At 42.4% G+C, this 22,965-nt stretch overlaps 2 protein-coding genes across 3 annotated transcripts; one reads left to right on the top strand and one right to left on the bottom strand.

The window, feature by feature from the left end:
- Nucleotides 1-213: 213 nt before the first annotated feature.
- Nucleotides 214-12,064, bottom strand: xkrx (XK related X-linked). Its single transcript, XM_035648970.2, has 3 exons — nucleotides 11,164-12,064; nucleotides 2,314-2,576; nucleotides 214-1,948 (listed from the first exon to the last, which is right to left on the bottom strand). The coding sequence occupies exons 1-3, from the start codon at nucleotides 11,523-11,525 to the stop codon at nucleotides 1,095-1,097; spliced, it is 1,479 nt and encodes a 492-aa protein (XP_035504863.1). The 5' UTR covers nucleotides 11,526-12,064; the 3' UTR covers nucleotides 214-1,094.
- A 1,518-nt stretch (nucleotides 12,065-13,582) lies between these two features.
- On the top strand, nucleotides 13,583-21,518 carry arl13a (ADP-ribosylation factor-like 13A). 2 transcript variants are annotated; one of them, XM_035648971.2, is made up of 11 exons: nucleotides 13,583-14,554; nucleotides 16,924-17,131; nucleotides 18,548-18,664; nucleotides 18,797-18,867; nucleotides 18,956-19,208; nucleotides 19,291-19,396; nucleotides 19,542-19,747; nucleotides 19,849-19,957; nucleotides 20,420-20,693; nucleotides 20,777-20,893; nucleotides 20,996-21,518. In XM_035648971.2, the coding sequence occupies exons 2-11, from the start codon at nucleotides 17,112-17,114 to the stop codon at nucleotides 21,049-21,051; spliced, it is 1,329 nt and encodes a 442-aa protein (XP_035504864.2). In that variant the 5' UTR covers nucleotides 13,583-14,554; nucleotides 16,924-17,111; the 3' UTR covers nucleotides 21,052-21,518. The 2 variants fall into 2 exon arrangements, with proteins under 2 accessions (XP_035504864.2, XP_047190573.1); XM_047334617.1 differs by lacking the exon at nucleotides 13,583-14,554 and having other exon boundaries at nucleotides 16,677-17,131.
- The last annotated feature ends 1,447 nt before the right edge of the window (nucleotides 21,519-22,965 follow it).

Here is a 22,965-nt window from a genome sequence, read left to right as displayed (position 1 = left end):
CGCAGGTGAGGAGACACAACAGAGACACGGAGGAGCCGACGGTCCACATTCCTCCGGACTGCTGGCGGACGTGTGTGTAGGAGCTGCAGGAATGTGGAAGTTTGACTCTTTCCTGGCAGGTGACGCCACTAGATTTATGGGGACATTATTTTATTGCATACTAACATGCGTTTAGTCACGTTTCATTCGCAGAGGAAGGAAAGGAACGACTGAGACATTTTAGATCATTTTATTTCAGTTTCAAGTAAAACAGTAGTAGTCAAGGCACTGAGCGAACAGTGGCAGAACACAAAGTGTGGAATCAGAAGCTCATTCGGTGTCACTCCTGTTAATGCATCGTCATGAGTAACTTTATTTTATAAGGACACTGATATTCCCTTTCAACAGAACATTTTCTAAAACCCTTTTCTTTTTAAGGCAGTCAGACTGGACAATGAACAACAAAGAGCTTTCATTACAGTTGTCAGGCAGGAGGAAGACTTTTTATTTTTCTTCAGACCTTTTCCTGCCCTCCTCCTCCTGCTGGTTTTTTTTTGAATTATCTTTTTGTTTTAGTCTGTGTAGTGCAGACGCAAACATGTGCAAAAGGGGGCTTGCGTGGCGTGAAAGGCCCCGGGAGGTTTAAAGCGTCCCAGTCGGTCTTTCGGGCACTGTCGGACACACTTGGCACGTTTCCCACACACCTGGCTCGGCCCTGTACCTGACCCACCGCTGCTCTCTCGAGGGGACCTGTGTGCATCGCCACTTATCTCGACGCATGACATTCTTTGGTAAACTGGGGCCTTGTGGTGCTTTTAAGTGTATAGTGATCACTCTCAATATAGACATCGGGAGATTACTTAAATTCCTCTCAGAACCATGGGTGGGTGAGTTTTTTTTAAAACAAAAAAAGAGAAAAACATTTGTTCTCTAAAACATCACCTCGCTTCCTCGACACAAAATCATTCAGTTGTTTTGTTTTTTGTGTAAAACGACTCGAGGCCTCGTTCAGGAATGCACCCTGCAGCGCCGGCATCGTGCCTTGCCATTCCCAGGATGCATTTCTACGTGAGGGATCTTGGGTTTTGTCAGCTTAATTCAACAGGAAGCCCTTGTCAGGCTGCTTCCATCATGTCTTCGACAATAGCAGTCTCCTGCTCGCTCCCCTCGGGAGGATGGGAGTTTTGGGAGCCCAGCAGCTCCAGCGGCTCCTCCGGCACCAGCACCATGGTGGCAGCGGTCGAGTACGAGGGAGGTAGCTTCCCTCGCCTCCCCGTTGCCCTGCTCCCTCCTCTGCGGCAGCAGATGCAGTGCAGGCAGTCGTGGATGTTGTGCTTGAAGAGGCGCCTGCAGGGGTGGCAGAACTGATAGAAGAGCAGCATGAAGAGCACGGCCAGGCTGTAGCAGATCAGCAGCTGGACGGCCAGCAGCGGGGCGCACACGTACTCGTAGAAGTCCGACTTGTAGAAGTACCAGAGCGTGATGAGGAGGAAGTTCTCGAGAAAGCGCCCGAAGTAGTACAAGGCCAGGCGGTCCCAGCGCTGCTTCCGCTCGATGAGCTCCCGGTGGGAGAGGTCCAGCTGCACCGCCGACCAGCAGAAGACGTTGATGCAGGCGTAGAGCAGCGTGAACATGCACAGCACCACCGTGGTGCCCACCTTCGAGAAGTTCTTCTCCACGTTCTCGGTCAGCGAGCCTTTCTTGGCCCAGAACTCGGCCCAGGGGAGGAAGAAGAAAAAGAGCAGGTTGGCCATGCCGACGAGGATCACCCAGTGTGTGAGCGCCGTGCTGAAGAACACCAGAGCGGTGACCCGGGTGGCAATCTCCAGGCCTCTCCACACGATCATGCACAGGTAGGCCTTGAAGCGCAACCGCACCTTGTAGTCGTCGTATCGGATCTGGATGGCCAGCACGCTGCACACGAGTGCCCCGTATGTGATGGAGATGAGGGTGATCATCATCAGAGCCACTGTGAACACAGACAAGAGGTCACCTGTTAATCTTCAATACTGTTTCAGTTTATACCGTGACACAACTCTCTCAACTTTTTATCTGAAAACTGAAAAACAGCCAACTGTGGATGGAAAATACAGAGAAGAAGAATGACAGGTAACTAGGTCAAATTTACATAGACTGTGAAACTCGCATTGCCATTTAATTTTATTTGTGCAGCATTCGACAAAGTGCTGAATTGAATCTCTTCATCACTTTTAGAGGGATTTCTACCTGCCATGAAAATAAATCAGAATGCAACACAGTCAAGTAGCTTTTGATAAATAGGATACAGGTATAAGGGAACAGCAGCATTGACTTCAGCCCCTCAGTCATTCTTACATCGCGACGGCATGAAGAAGTATTTCTCCTGGATGGTGGCGTACAGCTGGAGCGTCAGTTGAGGCGTGGAGCCCAGGAACGCCTGGATGACCGCCGTGCGTTTGAAGGCGTTCCTGTGAGTGGCCAGTGTGCGCTCGGTCTGGCCGATCTCCCACTCCATGGGCATCCCCTGGCCCTTGGTCAGGTTGATCTTCCTGGAAATGGTGACGTAGGGCTCCTCCTCCTTACCCGACTTGAAATAGACGAAAAGGGCCTGGAAACACCTGAGGGAGTGAGAGCAAGAGGGAGAGTGGAGTTACGTCTTAGCACCAACAGAGGGCGCTGCCCGCCACCTTATGCTTCAGTTACTGTACAGCACCGGCAGACCTCTTGTGTTTTTCGACATCAACACTTGATCGTCATAGTGAACGTGTACGAGTGATATATCCCAAGTAGGGCAAAGCAAAATTTCAGCAGTTTGTTGTTGGAGATATTTCTGGACTAATCACGGACACAATGTTAAATCTTAGAAAAGTTGCCTCATGTAAGGAATTCACCGTACACGGACCTTTCTTTGTGAATCTCAGGCTATGCAAACACAAGCACAGCAATGACCACCATCAGACGGCAGCCGGAAGAAAGAAAACACAGTTCCCCCGGGCGAGAGTGGATGCAGTGAAAATCTCTGGGTGTGGTTCTTGTGAGCTTTGCCAGGTAAATGAGGCAAGTGCTCTCTAACCCTGTGTGACAGGGGGATCTGTGTTAATCATGAGGAGGGAAACATGCCCCCCCCCCGCCCCCCAGTGGTTCTGTACAGGGAGGCACGAAGAAGAGAGCGATGTAATCTTGAACAAATATTATTGATAGATTATTGATGTTTCGGAGGCCAATATGACACAGAGGTTCAAAGAAATCCTGTCAGAAATATATTTTTCAAACCGCAATGAGGAAACTACCTGAACTGGAAGTACAAGTTGACGCCTGCCAGCAAACAGTATGGCAACATTATAATCCCTGAGTAACGCTCCGTAAAGCGACATGAAACTAAGAGCGCCGCACATCTGCATTCGACACACACAGCTCCTCCCAGGGTTCCCACTGCTGCGCGAAGTCTCACATCACCGTGCTGGAATGTTATCGCTTTTCTCCACAATGTCCAACTTTACACATGGGAAAACAGGGAGGCTCAGGAATCCCACATTAATCTACTTCTCCGCGGTCAGACCATGCACTGAAGAGTCAGCAGTCGGGACATTGCTTCAGACACTGTTGCTTCAGCTGCTGCTCACTGTTCTGTTGACTTACAGTGCACGTCCGGCCCTCGGCTCAGTGCCAAGCTTCCACACTGGCCCCAGAAATGTTGCCACCAAACACTGGAGTCTGGAAAAGGAATTTTCTTTTTGTGATTTGCAAGCAGGCTCTTATTGCTACACAAGCACACACGCACCCAAAATAATGTATAGCTGCAACTAGGGCTGCAACAGTTCATCGCTTAGTAGCGGATTACTGAATTAATCGGCAACTATTTTTAAAAAGCGATCAATCGGTTCAAGTATTTTTTATGGAAAAAAAGGCAAAATTCTCTGATTTCAGCTTCTTAAATGGGAATATTTTCTGGTTTCTTTGCTCCTCTATGACAGTTAACTAAATATCTTTGGTGTGTGGACAAAACAAAACATCATCTTGGGGTTTGGGAAACACAATTGAGATTTTTCATCATTTTATGGACTGAAAAACGAATCCAATCAAGAAAAACAATTGACAGATTAATCGATTATGAAAATGATCGTTAGTTGCAGCCCTAGCTGCAACAAGTTTATTGATTAGTAATTGGCTGCTAAATTAAACTCCAACTATTTTGATCAATTAATCGGATTAAGTCGTTTTTATGAAGAAAGAAATGTCAAAATTCTGAGTTCAGTTTCCTAAATTAAATTATTTCTGTGTATAGGCTACAGCTTCAGCCTGAGCCTTTTACATACATATACATTTGTTTTCCCTTATCTCCTTTGTGTAACCTTATTGGTTTACTGTTTTGTATCAATTTTTTTGTGTGGAAATTGTTTATCTGGACAGAAATAAACACAACCTGGGAGTAGATTGACTCCCAGACGTTTTGCTAACTTCATTCAACAGAAAGCCATTCTCAAGGTGCTTCCGCCATGTCTTCGACAACAGTAGTCTCCCGCTCGCCCACCTCGGGAGGATGGGAGATTTGGTCACAAAAATATGACATTCTGACATCTTTCCTCAGGATATTTGGCAACACAATGGGCTGAAGTAGGAGGGCGCAGACCTTGAGCCGGCGAGAGGCAGACTGAATTTCACTTGGGGGAGAGAAGAAAAAAAAGCAGCATGACTGAGGGATACATTAGCCAAGGGAATCAATACGCTGCTGTAAAAGGCAGTGTCTTATGGATTTAAAAATGCAGGAAACACGCGGTCGGCTGCTCTGCATTCACAGTCTAAACACGCAATCTGTTTCCTCGGTGTCCCAAACATGCGAACAAAGAGGAACTGTGACAACTGAAATACAGATATTTTCAGACTGAAGTGCCGCAGAGCATTCAGGAAATTCTTTCGACAGCTCTTTAGCAAGATCATCCTGTTTTGCTCTTCTGGGACAGCCCCATTAAGGCCCATCGCGTTCACCAACCAACAGCCTCCTCGGACTGCGGAGACACGAGAGACACAAAACAAGAAGCTCTGCATGCTGAGACTGGCCCGAGCCGAGCAGAGCATTCATGTCGTTTCTGTCCTTGGTCTTGGAGCAGGATCCTATATATTTAAGGAGTCGAGTCAAGACATGGTCCAGCTTGTAGCAGCCAGCCCGACTCCCTCCTGAAAGTTCTCACATCCACTGCATTAGTCTCATTATCTTCAGGTAGAAAAGGCTTATTATGCACAAAATGTGAGTTAAAATTCCCCCTGGGATGGCAGACGCCATGTGTGTGGCTGCGGAGCCACAAGATCGGCAGTGAAGCCATCCCAAAGTCAGACAGGAAAATGTCCCGTCTGAGCCAAGAGGGAGGTGGTTTGTAGACAGCAGCGCTGCATTGAAGAGGAGGAGAAGAAGAGCGGAACAGAACAGAACAGAAGGAGCTGTAATGCAATAAAAATCCTGCACTCTGTCTCCTTTTCTAACAGATGATGACTCATGGAGCAAATATTGTTGCATATATAGTGTTGTGATCGTAAGGGCGGTCCCATTGCCACGGCTGATTTGAATCCCTGGCATAGCCGAAGCGTTCTCAGGTGGTGGGAGACGTGTGCACGATCCAACACCAGAGTGCGAGGCAGACAGACGCAGCTGCTTCTGCTTTTGGACGCCCACATTATGTCAGCAGCAGGACGATCGGTCATGATTCGGTCTCTTTTGTTTGCTGCACCCGGACTCCATTAGCAAACCGAAACTAAAAAAAGTTGTAGTTCGAATCCCCAAATCAAACTCCTCTTCCGGAAGCAGCTGTTTACAGCTGTTCCACAACAAGCTCCTCATGTGACACACTGGCCGCACAAGGCCCTTTATATACTTGCGGTTTTGACCTTGATATTCTTAAGTTGAAATGAAAGTGAAGTTCTTCTTTTTTTTTTTTAACTCGAGTTTGATATGTACTGGCCCCAGATCTTTTCATCCTCTGACAGTCCCATTGAAAATCAAATGCTCCTCACATCCAAAATGAATCAATTCATTCAAAAACACTTGAGTATGAAATAAACCCCAGAGCCACGCAGGAGTCTGTCTGCCTCCTTTATTTCTAATGTGTAGATAAATACTCACAGACCTGGGGCTGAACCCCCAAATACCATGACCGTGGTCCAGTTATAGTGGGAACTGCAGATCTGTCGAGCGGCCCGGCAGCCAAGGAAACACGCCACATACGTAGATAAATTAGGAATCACATACATGAGGTTTCTGAATTCTGAGACCACACTCTCAGATTTATCTGTTTCGATACATCACACAACAAACTCAGATCAGAAGTGCAAGCTCAGCACTGAAGGAAACTAACTTCCCCTCCTCTGATAGGACTCACACAGAGCTGCACTTGTTTCCACTGTATCTCTCCTAGATCATGGTTTGTCTTTTTTTTATCTACACATCTTTATTTATATTTTAAATTCGAAATATATTCGACTATTACATTTTAAGGTGCACCGACAGCATAGCCCACAAATCTAGTTATTTCAATGTCTGCTGGCGCCATCTCTCCTTCCAAGGGTTCTACCTGCAGCTGAGGACAAGGGTGACTTGTTCTGGCCTATAAAAGAACACACCCTTCGATTCACGCTGCAAATTCATTGCAACACCTCTGTTGACAAATCGAAGTTCAGCGAGAGAGAGAGAAGGTGTCAATTGTAGTTTTGAATTTCTGAAAAGCTGGAGTCGACGCCTACGTCTTCCTCAAATGAGTCACGTTTCGCCAAACAGGTCTCTCAGCTGAGATCACGTGACACTCCGGTGCAAACTGGCAGTAATATTCAAACAAACACTCCCCTGACACAGAACGGAAAGCTTTGCAGTTTCTCTACTGTTTCCTAATTCAGCTCATTTGCATTTCCTCGCCTTCAGTTTCCAGAAATAAAAAGATCTCTCGGTGTTATTTACAGAAGACTTTCCGGCGACATCTATAGCCTCCTGTTGACCTCGCTCCCCGCCTGTAATCCAGTCTTCTCACTGGTCCGCAGCACCAAGGCCTTTGGGTGCCATTATCCTCGGATGAGGTCGTACAACTGGGAGGCGCACGAGCCAGAAATGTGAGGGATGTGTTACTAGGACGGATGCCAGCTATGCAGTGTCATCTGACGGACTGGTTGTAGAGTCTACACTGCGAGGGGTTCAACTGTCTGTGACAACGCCACCGAGGAAACTTCAAATTGAAAGAAGAAAGGGAATATATGAGGAGTAGCTGCCTGCTTTCATGTGCAGCCCTCCGCACTTGTGATGATGTGGGAGGTGGTAACGTTCAGTCGTCCATCCTGCGCCACACAGTCGACAAAGACTTCCATCTGGAGTGTGATTCAGTTAACTGCGGGCGAGTCTGCTGGGTTCATTTGGTGCAAGAAACGCATGTTCAACCAATGTTAACGTGAAGAAATATTTCATAAAATGCCCATCCCTGGCTGCAGGTTATTTTTCTGTTGGTCTAATGATTGATTGAATATCAGCAACCTACCGAACATGTTTTAAATGACTCTTAGCTCTCAAAGATCACTGCAATGGTTTCATGCACTCAACTGGGATCGCTAACTGTATGGCATTGCACACTGATAGTGTAAAGATGCATTTTCACATTCAAATGGCAGTTATTTTGTAGCATCGCGGCAGTTTTGCCACGGCTCAAGGTAACCCACCCACCTCTCAAATGCCCCAAAGCCAAAAGATATTCACTTCACTACCATGCAAGTTATCAAAACAGTTTCTGGCACATTGATCAATTATCTAATTGATGCAGCTCTATACCCTCGTCCATAATGATAAAATCCTGCAGCATCATGTTCGCTCACAGAAATCACTGAAGAGCTTTCAAACACAGACTGCCAAGTTTGTATCCCATTAACTGCCCTGTGCTGTAAATGGAAAGTGGAGACTACAACGGAAGGGCGGATGACTAAAGATGTTTCAAAGAGATAAAGTACACAAGAAATAAATATTCATGGGGAAAATTTCCAGTGAGACCCTCAAGACTATTCCTAAGTAAGTTCTGACCTAACCTAACATTAATATGATGTATGCATTAATATTTGTTATCTAACTGGGTGAAATACTGTGCAAAGGTTTTAGGTGGGGATGCACTGGTCCGATACTGATATCAAATACTGGTCTGATACTGCTATCAAATACTGGTCTGATAATGATATCAAATACTGGTCTGATACTGATCAAATACTGGTCTGATACTGATCAAATACTAGTCTGATACTGATATCAAATACTGGTCTGATACTGCTATCAAATACTGGTCTGATAATGATATCAAATACTGGTCTGATACTGATCAAATACTGGTCTGATAATGATATCAAATACTAGTCTGATACTGATATCAAATACTATTCTGATACTGCTATCAAATACTGGTCTGATAATGATATCAAATACTAGTCTGATACTGATCAAATACTGGTCTGATAATGATATCAAATTACTAGTCTGATACTGATATCAAATACTGGTCTGATAATGATATCAAATACTGGTCTGATAATGATATCAAATACTGGTCTGATACTGATATCAAATACTATTCTGATACTGCTATCAAATACTGGTCTGATAATGATATCAAATACTAGTCTGATACTGATCAAATACTGGTCTGATAATGATATCAAATTACTAGTCTGATACTGATATCAAATACTGGTCTGATAATGATATCAAATACTGGTCTGATAATGATATCAAATACTGGTCTGATACTGATCAAATACTGGTCTGATAATGATATCAAATACTAGTCTGATACTGATATCAAATACTAGTCTGATACTGCTATCAAATACTGGTCTGATAATGATATCAAATACTAGTCTGATAATGATATCAAATACTAGTCTGATACTGCTATCAAATACTGGTCTGATAATGATATCAAATACTGGTCTGATACTGATCAAATACTGGTCTGATAATGATATCAAATACTGGTCTGATACTGATCAAATACTGGTCTGATAATGATATCAAATTACTAGTCTGATACTGATATCAAATACTGGTCTGATAATGATATCAAATACTGGTCTGATACTGATCAAATACTGGTCTGATAATGATATCAAATACTGGTCTGATAATAATATCAAATACTGGTCTGATACTGATCAAATACTGGTCTGATAATGATATCAAATACTGGTCTGATAATGATATCAAATTACTAGTCTGATACTGATATCAAATACTGGTCTGATAATGATATCAAATACTGGTCTGATACTGATCAAATACTGGTCTGATAATAATATCAAATACTGGTCTGATACTGATCAAATACTGGTCTGATAATGATATCAAATACTGGTCTGATAATGATATCAAATTACTAGTCTGATACTGATATCAAATACTGGTCTGATAATGATATCAAATACTGGTCTGATAATGATATCAAATACTGGTCTGATACTGATCAAATACTGGTCTGATAATGATATCAAATTACTAGTCTGATACTGATATCAAATACTGGTCTGATAATGATATCAAATACTGGTCTGATAATGATATCAAATACTGGTCTGATACTGATCAAATACTGGTCTGATAATGATATCAAATACTAGTCTGATACTGATATCAAATACTAGTCTGATACTGCTATCAAATACTGGTCTGATAATGATATCAAATACTGGTCTGATACTGATCAAATACTGGTCTGATAATGATATCAAATACTGGTCTGATACTGATCAAATACTGGTCTGATAATGATATCAAATTACTAGTCTGATACTGATATCAAATACTGGTCTGATAATGATATCAAATACTGGTCTGATACTGATCAAATACTAGTCTGATACTGATATCAAATACTGGTCTGATAATGATATCAAATACTGGTCTGATACTGATCAAATACTGGTCTGATAATGATATCAAATACTGGTCTGATAATGATATCAAATTACTAGTCTGATACTGATATCAAATTACTAGTCTGATACTGATATCAAATACTGGTCTGATAATGATATCCAATACTGGTCTGATAATGATATCAAATACTGGTTTGATACTGCCTCAAATACTAGTCTGATACTGATATCAAATACTGGTCTGATAATGATATCCAATACTGGTCTGATAATGATATCAAATACTGGTTTGATACTGCCTCAAATACTTGGATAAGGTTTGACAGGCTTGATTCATGTTCGACTAAATCTTAAATTATTCTTTTTACATCTATGTGTATGCAGTATGCACTATGTCATAGAGTGTACAGCAGTGTGCCTGTACGCCCGGACATCTTGCTGGATGGGGAGATAACGGAACGTCGAAGGAGCTAAAAAAAACTAGGGATGAACATTTCAGGCAAAAATACTTTGACAATCAGAAAAGAGGGAGAGAGAGCGCTCGACATACTTCACAGCGTGGTAGACTTATTGTGCGCTAAAGCTTTGAAGAATTTTGGACTTGTTATTATCTAGTGTTTATTGGCGGTGGGCAAACTAAGCATGACCAAGCATTACTGCCACCAAATGAGCACTCTCCGTCGCCCTTGACACCGTCAGCTGAGTAGGAGCTTAACATCGAACCAGTTTGAAAATATACTGTATCTACGCTACAAAAAAAAAGAGAGGAAGAAATAGAGACCATTTAGCATTATGTGCCTGGTAACCATGGCTACACAGTGGCAACACATGCTTTGTTTTCTTCTTCTGTATATATTGTTGGCTGCGAAACAGCTTTTGGTTGAATTAGCATCACCCTCTGGCAGTAACCATACAAGTCTGGGTTTTAAAAGTACTGATTTAGCATTTTTCTGTTTATTTCACTCTTTATAACGTGAATTTTAAAAATTAAAAAAAAATATCCATGGTATTATTTTTTGAAAAGTGTTGGCACATTATTCTGAAATGATCATTCCAGTGTATCATGTGCTTTTGGTACTTTACATTTTGATGGTAACACTTGAAAGCAGGACTTGTGCAGGGGCACTCTGTCTCTACCCTGAGGTATTCCTTGACTAAACTTTCTTGTCACTGCTGCAAATCAAAATGTGCAAACTGCTCTGCGGAATGTAAACACGCTAAAGTGTCTGGAAAATTGACCAGCAGTTAGCACAAAGTGCCTGTGGCTCAACATGCAAACCATGGCCAGGGCGTGCTGCGCGTGCTGCGCCGACCACCACCCACCTGACGACGGGGCCGAGCAGCAGCAGGTGCATCAGGAGGACCAGGGGCCGGTCCCGACCCAGGTCCCTGTGGATGAACGTCAGCGTCAGCTGGATGAGCACGGCGGGCAGCAGCATGAAGGTGACGGTGAAGCCCGTCCAGATGACGTCGCCGGTCTGGTGGTACATGCAGCTGAGCACCGCGGCGCAGACGAACTCGGCGCAGTAGAGCACGGTGGCCAGCACCACGCTGAGGGGCGCGTGCACGCGGCTGTGGTTGACCACCAGCAGGACGCCGCGCGCCGCCGCCGCCGGGGATCTCTCCGCCTGCAGCTCCAGGGCCGAGATCTCCCTCTCGTGCTCCTCCACGGCCACCTCGTGCATGGTGCCGCTCGGTCGAGATGTGTGCGCTGCGAGGGGGAGAGTGTTCGGAACGTGGCTAGCGGACGTCGACGTGAACTCGCCCTGACGCGTCACGCTCCAAAAACATCACTTTTTGTTGTTGTTGTTGTTGTTGTGTAAGTTCTCTCCCGACTTCACACCGAGTCGATCATCGCTGCTTCCTCGGCGATCTCATCTCCACCGCTCCGCTCCGCTCCAGACACTCCCTCCCCCCTCCTCGACCCCGAGCCACCGCTCGGATCCCGGCGCGCTGCTCCCGTCACCGTCAGTGAGCAGGATCGGGAAAGTTCAGCCTGATCACTCGGGACAAGAACTCCGCCAGGCGATCATCGTCCAGACCGAGCGGGACACATGCGAAGTGTAGTTTGAACACGCGCCTCATTCCGTGTTAAAAACACACACACCGGGCGTCCTCCGACCGTAGCGCCCGTGTGCCGTGTGCTGCGGGAGGTTTGGGTGTCTCCCCGTCGGCAGACTAGTGCCGCTGCTGGCGCTCTGTCAAAATCCCCGTCAGCGCAGCGGCTGCGTCAAGTCACCCGGAGACACGCGCAGCGGCACCGGAAGTGATGTGCCGGCGCGTCAAAAGTAAGAGAATCAGAGATGACACGAGGTTTTACAGATGGTGAAAGAATCTCATCTCAATGACAAAGAAGCAATCTCAGTTTATCTTGTTGTTGCTTATATAAGTGTTTTGATCAGGGGGGCTTTTAAAAACCCATTTCTATAGACTTGCTTTTATGTTATGTCGCTTTTTTATATCTTTTTTTATTTTTTATACAGCTATGTGACCTGAAACCCGTATTATTGTTGAACTTCTGAAAGGTGATAATAAATAAAATTATTATTATTATTATTATTATTATTATTATTATTATTATTATTATTATTATTATTAATCATTAATCCAACAGGTGCTTTTTCAAGATAAACCCCAGGATCACCTCCCTCCCTGATCTCAAACATGGCAGATTACGAAAGGAGGGAGAGTAGTTTGTCCCAGATCATATTTGAAAACACATCCGGACTCCTTCAGCTTCACAGAAGTCCATCACATGGTTGTACTTTTTTAGGTATTTACTTTTTTATTGTACAGTTTGCTTCAGTTATTGCTCTTCTCTTTGGACTTATACAGTGCTTGTTTTTTAATTTGCTTTATCCTCCCCTATATACGGGGAGAACATGCTTTCTAATTAATTTTTATAAAGCTACAGTTGTTTATTTACTTGCTAGATTTGAGTTGTGTATACCCTTCTTGTGTACCAAGTGCTTGTTGATTACTGAGTAACTGTCATACAGTATGTTGCACAGTTTGAATGTTCATTCCAACTCCTGATTATCGTTAATTGCAATCCTATCCCACAATCCCTGTTGATGCAATGATCAAAGGCGCACACACACTCCTGTGATCTGGCGCAGACACACTCCTGTGATCTGGGATATCATCGCATATAACTAAAGTACAACAGAAAGTGCAGGCCAGTTTAGGCAGCAATATTTAAAATCAAAAATAATTCAATTGTATGGCGAGGTAAATCTGATTATTGTGTTGCAAACAGAAATAGGAGTACAAAACGGTATATTAGGCATATTGTATTTTCAGCAGTATTTTCTACTCGCCTTGGTGAATAAGTCAAAATTGTAAAATCGAAGATTGTTTTCTGAGTCCCCCTAAATCTTGACAACAATTTTAAACAAGAAAAATAAATGTGGGGAGCACCAGTAACCTTCCCGTAAACTCTGTTCTACCGATAGTGAAAAAATCTGAGCAGTGAGTAAATACAGTGTAATTTCATTACATACAGTATATGTCCTGTCCAAACGGAAACACTGTGGAGGGAGAGTAGTTATCATATCAGTTTCCCTGCACGTCCATTTTTAGTTTCCAACAACAAGGTTGGCCTTGTAACAGTGACCTGCTGCAGGCCTGTGAGTGAAGTGGCCACATGAACAGGTGCAGGTCACACACACACACACACACACACACACACACACACACACACACACACAAACACACACACACACACACACACACACACACACACACACAGTGAATCAACCATTAAAATCTCACTCAATCATCTCATTCCCTTTTTTTACACTGTCATTTCCCTCACTGTGATATGATTTGTCAAGGTGGCATGCTGGTGAGAACACATTAACATGTTGTGACCCGGGAGAAAAGAGCCCGTTTCATGTTTGTTCAGCTACTTATGCAAACAAAGATCATCCGTTTGTGAGGTGCATGAGAAAGGGCACAGTCTGTAACATTTCCATTCCAAAACAGTTCTGTGTTTTGCGTAGATCCACGTCAAACATGACCTTTCACCTTTAATAAGTCCTGACTTCTTTTTACTGGACAAATCAATCTCTGAAAGAGCTTTAACTTCCGCTACGATAGATGATATATCTTTCTGTATATTTCACCATGAACAGTGGAAGCAGTTTTAACACAGCTCGCCCCAAAAACACCCCGACCTCATCCTGTCTAATCAGATCTCATCTAGGCTCGACATGGTGAAGGGGTCGACGCAACCTACGAAGGCTGGTCATTACTAATGCATGTGTTTGCTGAGGCATTGGCGTGGGTCACTGACTTCAGTCTCTGTGGAGACATGAGGGAGTGGGGGACGGAAACCTCATTAGAGAGCAACGGCCGTGCCCTGGACACTGTGCTACCGGCCAGTCGAGTCCGTGAAGGGAACACCCGGTGTCGACGAGACTGAAATAAACAATATGTCCTTGATTTGTTTTTAACTATCTTAGAAAGTGTAGTTCAAGGTTTTGGGGGGATGTTTTTTTCTGTCTGTCAAGAATAAGATAAGTTACCTCTCACATTTCTGCTCTGCTAAGAGCTGAGTTAGTTTAGCATAAAGACTGGACGCACAGGAAAACATTGGGCTGGAACTGAACAGAAGTGTTTACAAAAGGAAATAATGCGCGACGCATCCCTTCGTCAAGCCACAACGAATCAAGAAGAAAAGATAGAGCAACTTCATCAGTGAGCTTTGAAGGTACTCGTCTGCAGATGTTTGTTAACTTTGGACAGAGTCAGTCTAAGCTTACGGACATGACAGTGGTATCTTATCTTCTCATGTATATAAATCAATTATTCAGTCGATAGATGATCCGAATACAGTGAAAAATACACAACCCACTTTCTTAGAGACCATAATGCCGTGTTAAAATGTCTAAAAGGTATTCAGCTAAATATATGATACGAAACAGATAAGTGCAAATAAATCTTCATATTTAAGAGGCTGAAAACAGCAATATGTCATTTTTGCACAATAATTACTATAAAGTTATTTGAACTATTATAGCAGTTCACTAATATAAGGACCCTAATGTAGACAGACTAGAAGGCAGGCAGGTGCAGTGCAAGGTATTTTAATGAAAATAACAGGCCTACAGGGCTGACATGGCGACAGGACGTCCGGCAGGCATCCAGTAAGCAAGGATACAGGAAAAATAAACACACAAGGAGCACAGAACACCAGCAGGAAGTAATACACAGAAAAGAAGAACTGACAAAGAATGAGCAGGACACTTAAACACACAAGTGGAGTGGTTACAAGGTAACAAGACACGGGGGAAACACACTAGGGCGGGAGCAGGTAATCACAGAGGGGGGAAACACACTACATACAGGGTTAGAAATAAGACCAACAACAGACACCTCTGAAAGAAATGGTTTCAAAATAAAACAGGAAATAATATGGAGTCAATCGAGTCAAAGTGATCAACAGAATTTAAATTTTATCAACAAATCAATGTAGCCGTACTCATGTGTCTCTTGGCGAGCGAGGGAACAAGTCTATTTTCAATTCTACACCATAGAAGATAAAAATTTCTTCCTATCTAACTCTTGTATTTCCCAAAATGTGAAACTATTCCTTTAATGTTAATATCTCACAGCAGAAGCCGTTCAGAAGTGTAACTGAAAACTGAGACCAGCAAAATCAGCAGTCAGGGGTCTCTGAAACATGTTTGCAATGTGGCGAACAGGAGCAGACGGGGGTGTGGTCCTCAGCTGCTGCTGTTTTTGCTGTGTGTGTGTGTGTGAGTGTGTGTGTGTGAGTGTGTGTGTCAGCGTGTGTGTGTGTGTGTGTGTGTGTGTGTCAGCTGACAGAGGGCTGTGGTCAGAGTCTAGGATGAGTCTACTCAGCAAAGGAGGGCAGAGCCTGATTGGACGTTGGTTTATGACATAATAAGATAAAGCCTGAACACAAACCAATGCTGCTGGTCTCTGGATGATGCCACTAATCATTTCTAGTATAATTTCACGGCAGCTGCACTGTCTCTTTCCTCCAGATCTCTGGAGGAAAGAGACAGTCTTATCTTTATCAAGATAAGAAATGATTATTTACATTTAAAACACAAGCAAACAATTATATGTTCAGAAACTGAGTATATTTAATTTATAAAATATAATAAGCCTATAGTTTATTAATAAAATAAGTATAATGAAAAGTATCTGCAGGGGAGATTCATCTGGGCTTGTAAAGGACTACGACACAGAGCTGTTATTTTATCAACAGCCCATATGATGCACAGCAGCTTCTGGCAGTGAAAATACATCCTGTGACTGCAGAGCCATCTAGTGGCTAATGCTGCCTTACAAAATGTGTTGTACTAAATTATTGTATTAATAACATTACATAATACAGCATGTCCCTCTGTGAGAGGTAAATTGTTATGCTCGAGCTCTGTGCAAAGTAAATGCGTCTCTAGTCCGTCGTCCTCTGTTTTCCATCTCATTAATTTGTGTTTTTAGATTTCCAAAAAAGTATGGATGCCTGGTTTCACAAGGTTTATTTAGTGCATTTTGAGGCAGATCATATTTACTGGAATAAATAAAACTGAATTGTTTTCATCATAATTAAATTGAGCCACAAACTAGTCAGATAGGTATAGTTATCACTAATGAACAACCTTATGATAGTTATCATCTTTTATGTGGAGCACTCTGATATGTCTTTGTGTATAAAATGTGCCATATAAGCTTGTTTGGTCAAAACGGATCAAAACTGATTATCCATTTTTATTGAATATTATAGGCATTTTGATTTGTGAAATTATTACCATGTCACATCTAATTCAATCAAAATGTACCTGATAGGTCTATAGTGAGCTCAAGTTCCAATTATATACCTCAGGTACACTGTGTGACACCACCTGGAACATCATCATGGTTATGATGTCATCATCTCCTTGGGTGACTGGCGTTGTGCGGCCTAAAGTGGTAGCGCTCTGCTTGCTACCACTTCCAGACCTCACCAGTAAAAGGAGATCACTGCACGTCACAGATCACACCACCAGACACATTTAATTCTCCTGTGCTTCTCCTGATATGTGTCCACCTTTGTTTGTGCCAATTAAGGGAGAACCTCGCCGTCCAATGGGATCAACGACTGGCACCGGAGGACTCTGGGATTGGCTGGAATAGCAGTACAACATTTCCCAGGTTGCGCCTCCCACATGGGGTGACCGAGGGCTTAGTGTGAGCCTGATTAGTGTTGTGGCCGGTGGGTCCAAGATGTTGTCAGAGGCGAGCATCCAAACAAATGCATGGACATAGACGTACTTCTGTAAGTATTCCTCGAATTTCTCATGGCTGTTTAATGTTTACAAATTTAGCACCTTTCACACATTTTCAGTGAGTGTTTTTTGGTACAAGTCGTTTTGTGCTCAATGATTTTACAAAGCTTAATTTAAATCAACGTTCAATCGTTCCTTTTCTCTACCCATGTGTACTGGACACTCTGTGTTTGTGTATTGATGACCAGCATGCATGTTATTTTTTTTAACTAATTACAGATATATTGATCAAATTGATTATGTATATAAGTGATGATTTACTGTTTGAATCAATATGCCCATTATTACTGCTTATTAGGATTTGTCTTGAATCTTTTTTACAACTTAACTGGTTACTCTATGTGCTTAATAAATTAGTTTTTCATTTTATCAATTCTTTCTATGATCACTTACTTCAATTTATATATATATATATATATATATATATATATATATATATATATATATATATATATATAAAAGTATATCCACTAATTATGGACCAAAACTAAAACAAATGATTTAGAACAAATAGAGTTATTTCAAACATGCCACATTCAACACTTATTTTAAATTATCCTTAATAAAGCAAACACTTTTTTTTTAAATTTAGACTTTCACACCGGACACAATGTGCAAATACGGTCCTGTGACCAGGTGATATTGGGTTTTTTTTTAAAAACCACTAGTAACTGCTGATATTGACAATTCAATATTTTGCTATTACTGTCTGAAATACTGCAATTTCAGTTGTATGTGCAAAACACTGCAAACATGGAAGACACATTTTGGGTGGAAAAGGTGAGGACCTCACTGTCATCTACAGCCTGAGCAAATATGGGTCGGCTTGTTGACAACACTTTGACAACAGGTCGGTCTAAACTCGCTTTAGCAGATTACGGAGCCTGAACAGATGCACTGGACAAAGGACGGGAAGATCTGCAGGTTTTTTTTAGTGCACGGCATGACGACAGACACCTGCTGTATGTGTGTGTGTGTTACAGGACTTGAGAGAACCTCTCATAGTTACCTGGACATGGACGAAAGCTCACACACCAGCAGACCGACGTCAAAACTGAATATTTCGAGAGAGAAAAATATATGTATATTGTTGTACAAATGACAACATTTATGGTCCTTATGATTTACTACAGAGAAATGCTTTTTGGGGCTCTGGTTTATTATTAATCCAAGAAATTGTAGGAAACCAATAGCTATTTTTAGATTCTGTGGAGGCAGAGAGAGACACTTGGCAGTCAAAGCACCGCCCATGTGTCCGACCATCTGTAAACGTCTCCTAAGCTCTCAGGAGACAGACACACAGTGCCTTTCTGTCGGAACCTGGCCACGGCCCCCGGTGACTCAACCGACCAGCCCTGACGGCGCGTTGGTGAGTGAGTCGCACTCAGGTTGACGTCTGTTTGCAGGTACCAGTTCCAGAGAAGATGGTGGCCTCTGTGCTCACCTTGCTCACCTCAAGTAAACATGTTCAACCTAATGAGCAACTGCTGCAACTGGGTGTCCAAAATACAGGAGCCAATCAGGTAAGGAAAAAAGCGCAGAGCGGTTAGAATGGATTTCATTAGATTGTACAGGTGAACCTAGTGAAGTGGCCACTGTAAATAAAACTGAGTTAACTCAAACTCTATAAATAAAGAGTCTATACTTCTCTGCAGGAAAGCAACGATTCTTGTGGTCGGTCTTGACAAAGCAGGAAAAACATCCTCCATCAGAGGGATGTTGAGAGGTAATTCAACGGCAACTTTCAAGCTGATTGACCGGCGAACAATAATATTATAACTTATAGTCAACCTGTACATGACTGTGTTTTCCAGTCCACCACGGTGTGGAAACAGGACCCACCCATGGCTGTGTGCAGAACGAGCTGAGAGTGGAGAACTACCTGGTCACGCTGCTGGATGTGGGAGGGTCCGCGGAGTCGAGAGGAGGCTGGAGGGAGCTGTACGGAGAAGCCCATGGCGTCATCTTTGTGGTGGACTCCAGCGACAGGCAGAGGATTAAGGAGGTCAAGGAGGTTCTGTCTGATCTGCTGAAACAACCAAGAGTGGCAGGAAAACCCACATTGGTGTAAATATACTCTACTTCCTATCTGACAACTTTACAGTAGATAACTCACCCAGACCTGACCTGACACTTTTTTCCATTTCAGGTTGGCAAACAAACAGGACAAAATGAACGCTTTGCTGGGAAGTGAGCTGGTTGAGATTCTGTCCCTTGAGAAGCTGGTCAACCAGAGCCGCTCTCTGTGCCACATTGTGAGTGTCACTCTAAAATTCACCAATGCAAACTGAACAAACATAATTATGTCTTGCACACACTTATGGCAGAGAGTCACAGATCTCAGAGTCATCATCAGACAGTCACACAGACAAACTGACCCGTTTCCTTTCTCTCTCCCAGGAGCCTTGTTCAGCCTTAATGGATTTGCGACGCTGGTCGGACAGAAAGACTCTGCGAGGTCTCCGCTGGCTGCTGCGTGCTGTTTATCTGGATTATCCTGAGCTGTGTACCCGTGTGGCTCAGGACAGCAAGAGGCCTGCGGAGACGAGAGAGAGGGACAAGAACGGGAAGACAGAGAAAGTTCGTAGAAAAACCAAGGTGGAACGGTAAGAAAAGCCTTTGTTTTCGGAAAATTCATTGCACAAATACTTTTGCACGTTGACCTTATTATTATTAAGTTACAACTTATTGTGTCTTCTCACCTCAGAATGCGATCCAGCAAGTCAGATCTTCGCCAGGTTCATCGGCCCAAAGAAAGGGAGAAAAAGACAAAGGGAGAAGGAAAAATGCAACCTATTCGAGACATGCTGCAGAAGGTCAGGGAAACATACGGCATCCTTTTCCACAGACACTATAAAGTTGTGTCCTCATGGTTTATTGTTCCACTATGATGATTTGTTGGTACAAATGTTTTCCACTATACTGGAGCTGAAACAAACAAACAAAATTAATTTTTGGGGGCCGATGTCAATGCAGATATTAGGGAGATATTAGGGAGTAAAACAAATATCACATTTATTCTTAAAAACTTACTCAAAATGGTTCATCAGTTATCAATTTTTGTCTGTGGATGGACTAATTTATAAATCATTTGAAGCCATTTACCATTTACCTTACAATCTTCTTAACCGTAGCTGTGTCTGGTCTGCATCTCACCCTCTTTCCAACAGTTATGCTACTTATTCATAATTGTGAAGTCTTCTGTAATTATGTGATTCAAGATGAACTTTACAATAAAATAAACACATGGGTACTAAAACTCACACGTGTTTTCTCAGGAGTCAATGCTAAAAAACAAGCTGGGGACAAAGAAGAAGAACAAGCCAACTAAGGTGAAGAGAGGTGAAAGAGATCAAGATGAAACAAATGAACAGGAGGAGGAAGAGGAGGGTGACGGCAATGAAGGAGAGCAAGAAATCTCTGGTCAAAGAGAGAGAGCCAGCAGCGCCCTGATCCCCCCGAGAAAGGGCAAAATCAAACGCAAAACAAAAGTGAAAGAAGAAACTTTGGACATGCCAGAATCTCTGGACAATGACGAGAAGCCACTGAAAGGTTGTTATCATTTATAAATGACCAATATATTTTGTTATAAGCTTTAAGAATGGAAATCTAATATTTTTCTTTCTTGCGTCCAGCTAAAGGGGAGAGGAGGAAAAAGAAGAAAGTAGTGAAAGTGAAAAGGAAGAACAAAATCAACACAGAGGGGATGAACGGAACCTACTCTCAACCCGTGGACCTTTCTGCGACCTTTGGTGAGCCTCCACCACCTCCTCCTTCTAACAATTTCATACAATAACGCATTGGACTGTAAACAGTTTGAAATCAATTCTTCCGTTGACCCTGTCTCCTGATAGATCTTTACCGGAAAGCAATTCTGGCTCTGAAGGAACGTCAGGACCAGGGACAGTGAGAGTGAGTCCTGCTGGAGGGTGAGGATGAGGTCCACAGCTGTAGCTTCCAACCCGCGACATCGCTTCATGAACTCTCACGCTCCTTATTCTCACAGAGGGAAAGACAATATCCGACCGATGCTGTTGTCCTTACCACTATCACATCAGACCTGATCCCTGAACCTTGGGGAATCTTCAAATTCCAGTGTGTAGTGAAGGGCAGGTTTGAATAACCATGTAATCGCAGAAAAATAATATACCGTTTTTAAAAAATGATAAACTAAAAATAAATGTGAGTGCTTGGCCAAATTAAAGGAGATTATGTTTGTCTATGCAGTCTATCCAGTTTTGATTTCAAGGGAAACATGGTTTTTAAACATTCTTTTTTAAATGATTATTTGAACAATGAACAGTGCACTGAGCGAAGGGACATTGTTGAAGTGAGGAACAGATCTCTGAAATCATATAATAAACATTTTGTCACTAATTTGTATATGGCATGTCTTTTGTGTTTACATTACAGCAGCAGCAACTGCTGTCACGGCAGCAAACAGTATGACAGAATTTGTGCTAGAAGTTATTTAGATTCAAACGTCTAATATAGACAACAAATTAGCCTTCTTGTCACCTTGACCTTCTTCCACAAACCACGAGATTTAAAAAACAAACATGTGTGTACTCAAATGGGTATTTTACAGCTACGTGTTGATTCTACTGCCTTCGACTAAAGCGATGACAATTATTGTTAAACGGACTTAAAATACACATGTGGTTTGTTGCGTGAGGGAAGATAAAGTCACACTCAATCTTTACATTGAAAACTTCAGACCATGTCATAATTTAAGATACTGCTACCTCAAGAGTAATCTCCATAATATTTGAATATACCTACATACAGGTTTGGTTTTACATGACATTTGTGGAGTGTCCTTTTGAATTGTAAAACATGATAAAATAAAGGGATGTGCTTAGTGAGGAGGCTTTACTGTCATTTTACATTGAACAGAGCCGGCCCTTGTCTTTAAGACAATATTCAGGGATTCATTCATTTGGAGCCAACATCACTAGGAATAACTGCTGTTGTAGTGTTATGGTTAAGAAATGATCTGATCTCATTTTAGAGCTGGACCAGTTAATCAATGAATCGATTAGTAATCGACTACTAAAATTAATCATCAACTATTTTTATAATCGATTATTCGGTTCAATTTTTTTTGCTGATTTAAGCTTCTTGTTTTGGTTCCTTTGCTCATCTATGACAGTGAACTAATTTCTTTTGATTCTTCAAGTACATTTACCTGGTTATACTTCAAATTTTTCAGTTAAGGTTTTTTTTTTTTTTTTTACTTTTTTGTTCGACATTGGTGCTTTTATCACTTCTTCCACCACTGTCAACCAATTGATATTTTAACTTTAGTCTATATATAACCAAAACAACTGTACACAGAAGAAGCCTCGAGCTGCCAGGGCCCCTAGGGGTCATCATGGGGCCTTCATCCTTACCTTTTGAGATATTTAGAGATTGGTTGATTGATTGATGATTGATTGATTGATTGATTTTAGGTCATCTCGAACCATAAAACAAAAACAAAAAACAAAAATCAGATAAAAATAAAAACACAAAGACAAAACGCAAACTAATAATAACTAATAATAAGTGATAAATCACTCAAAACAAGGAATGCGTTCGAGAAGGAGCAGGGAGAAGCATAGTGCTTATATAGTCCTGCCCCAACTTAACAATATCATATTATAGCAAAAAAAACAAAACAAATATATGCATATATGCTGCAGGTTTATATGCAGGTCATACAATAGCATGCGGTGCAACAATACACTAACTAAATTGCAAAATATCAGAGATGATTTATTGTATTTACAGAGGATGAAACAGGCGACAGGCCCCGGGTGCAGGAGTGTTGCAGCAGTGGAAG

This window comes from Scophthalmus maximus, chromosome 9 (genome assembly GCF_022379125.1).
Source record: "Scophthalmus maximus strain ysfricsl-2021 chromosome 9, ASM2237912v1, whole genome shotgun sequence".
In the NCBI taxonomy this organism is placed as follows: Eukaryota; Metazoa; Chordata; class Actinopteri; order Pleuronectiformes; family Scophthalmidae; genus Scophthalmus; species Scophthalmus maximus.
Note: the sequence above shows the minus strand (reverse complement) of the source record. Positions and strands in the feature narration are given on the sequence as shown.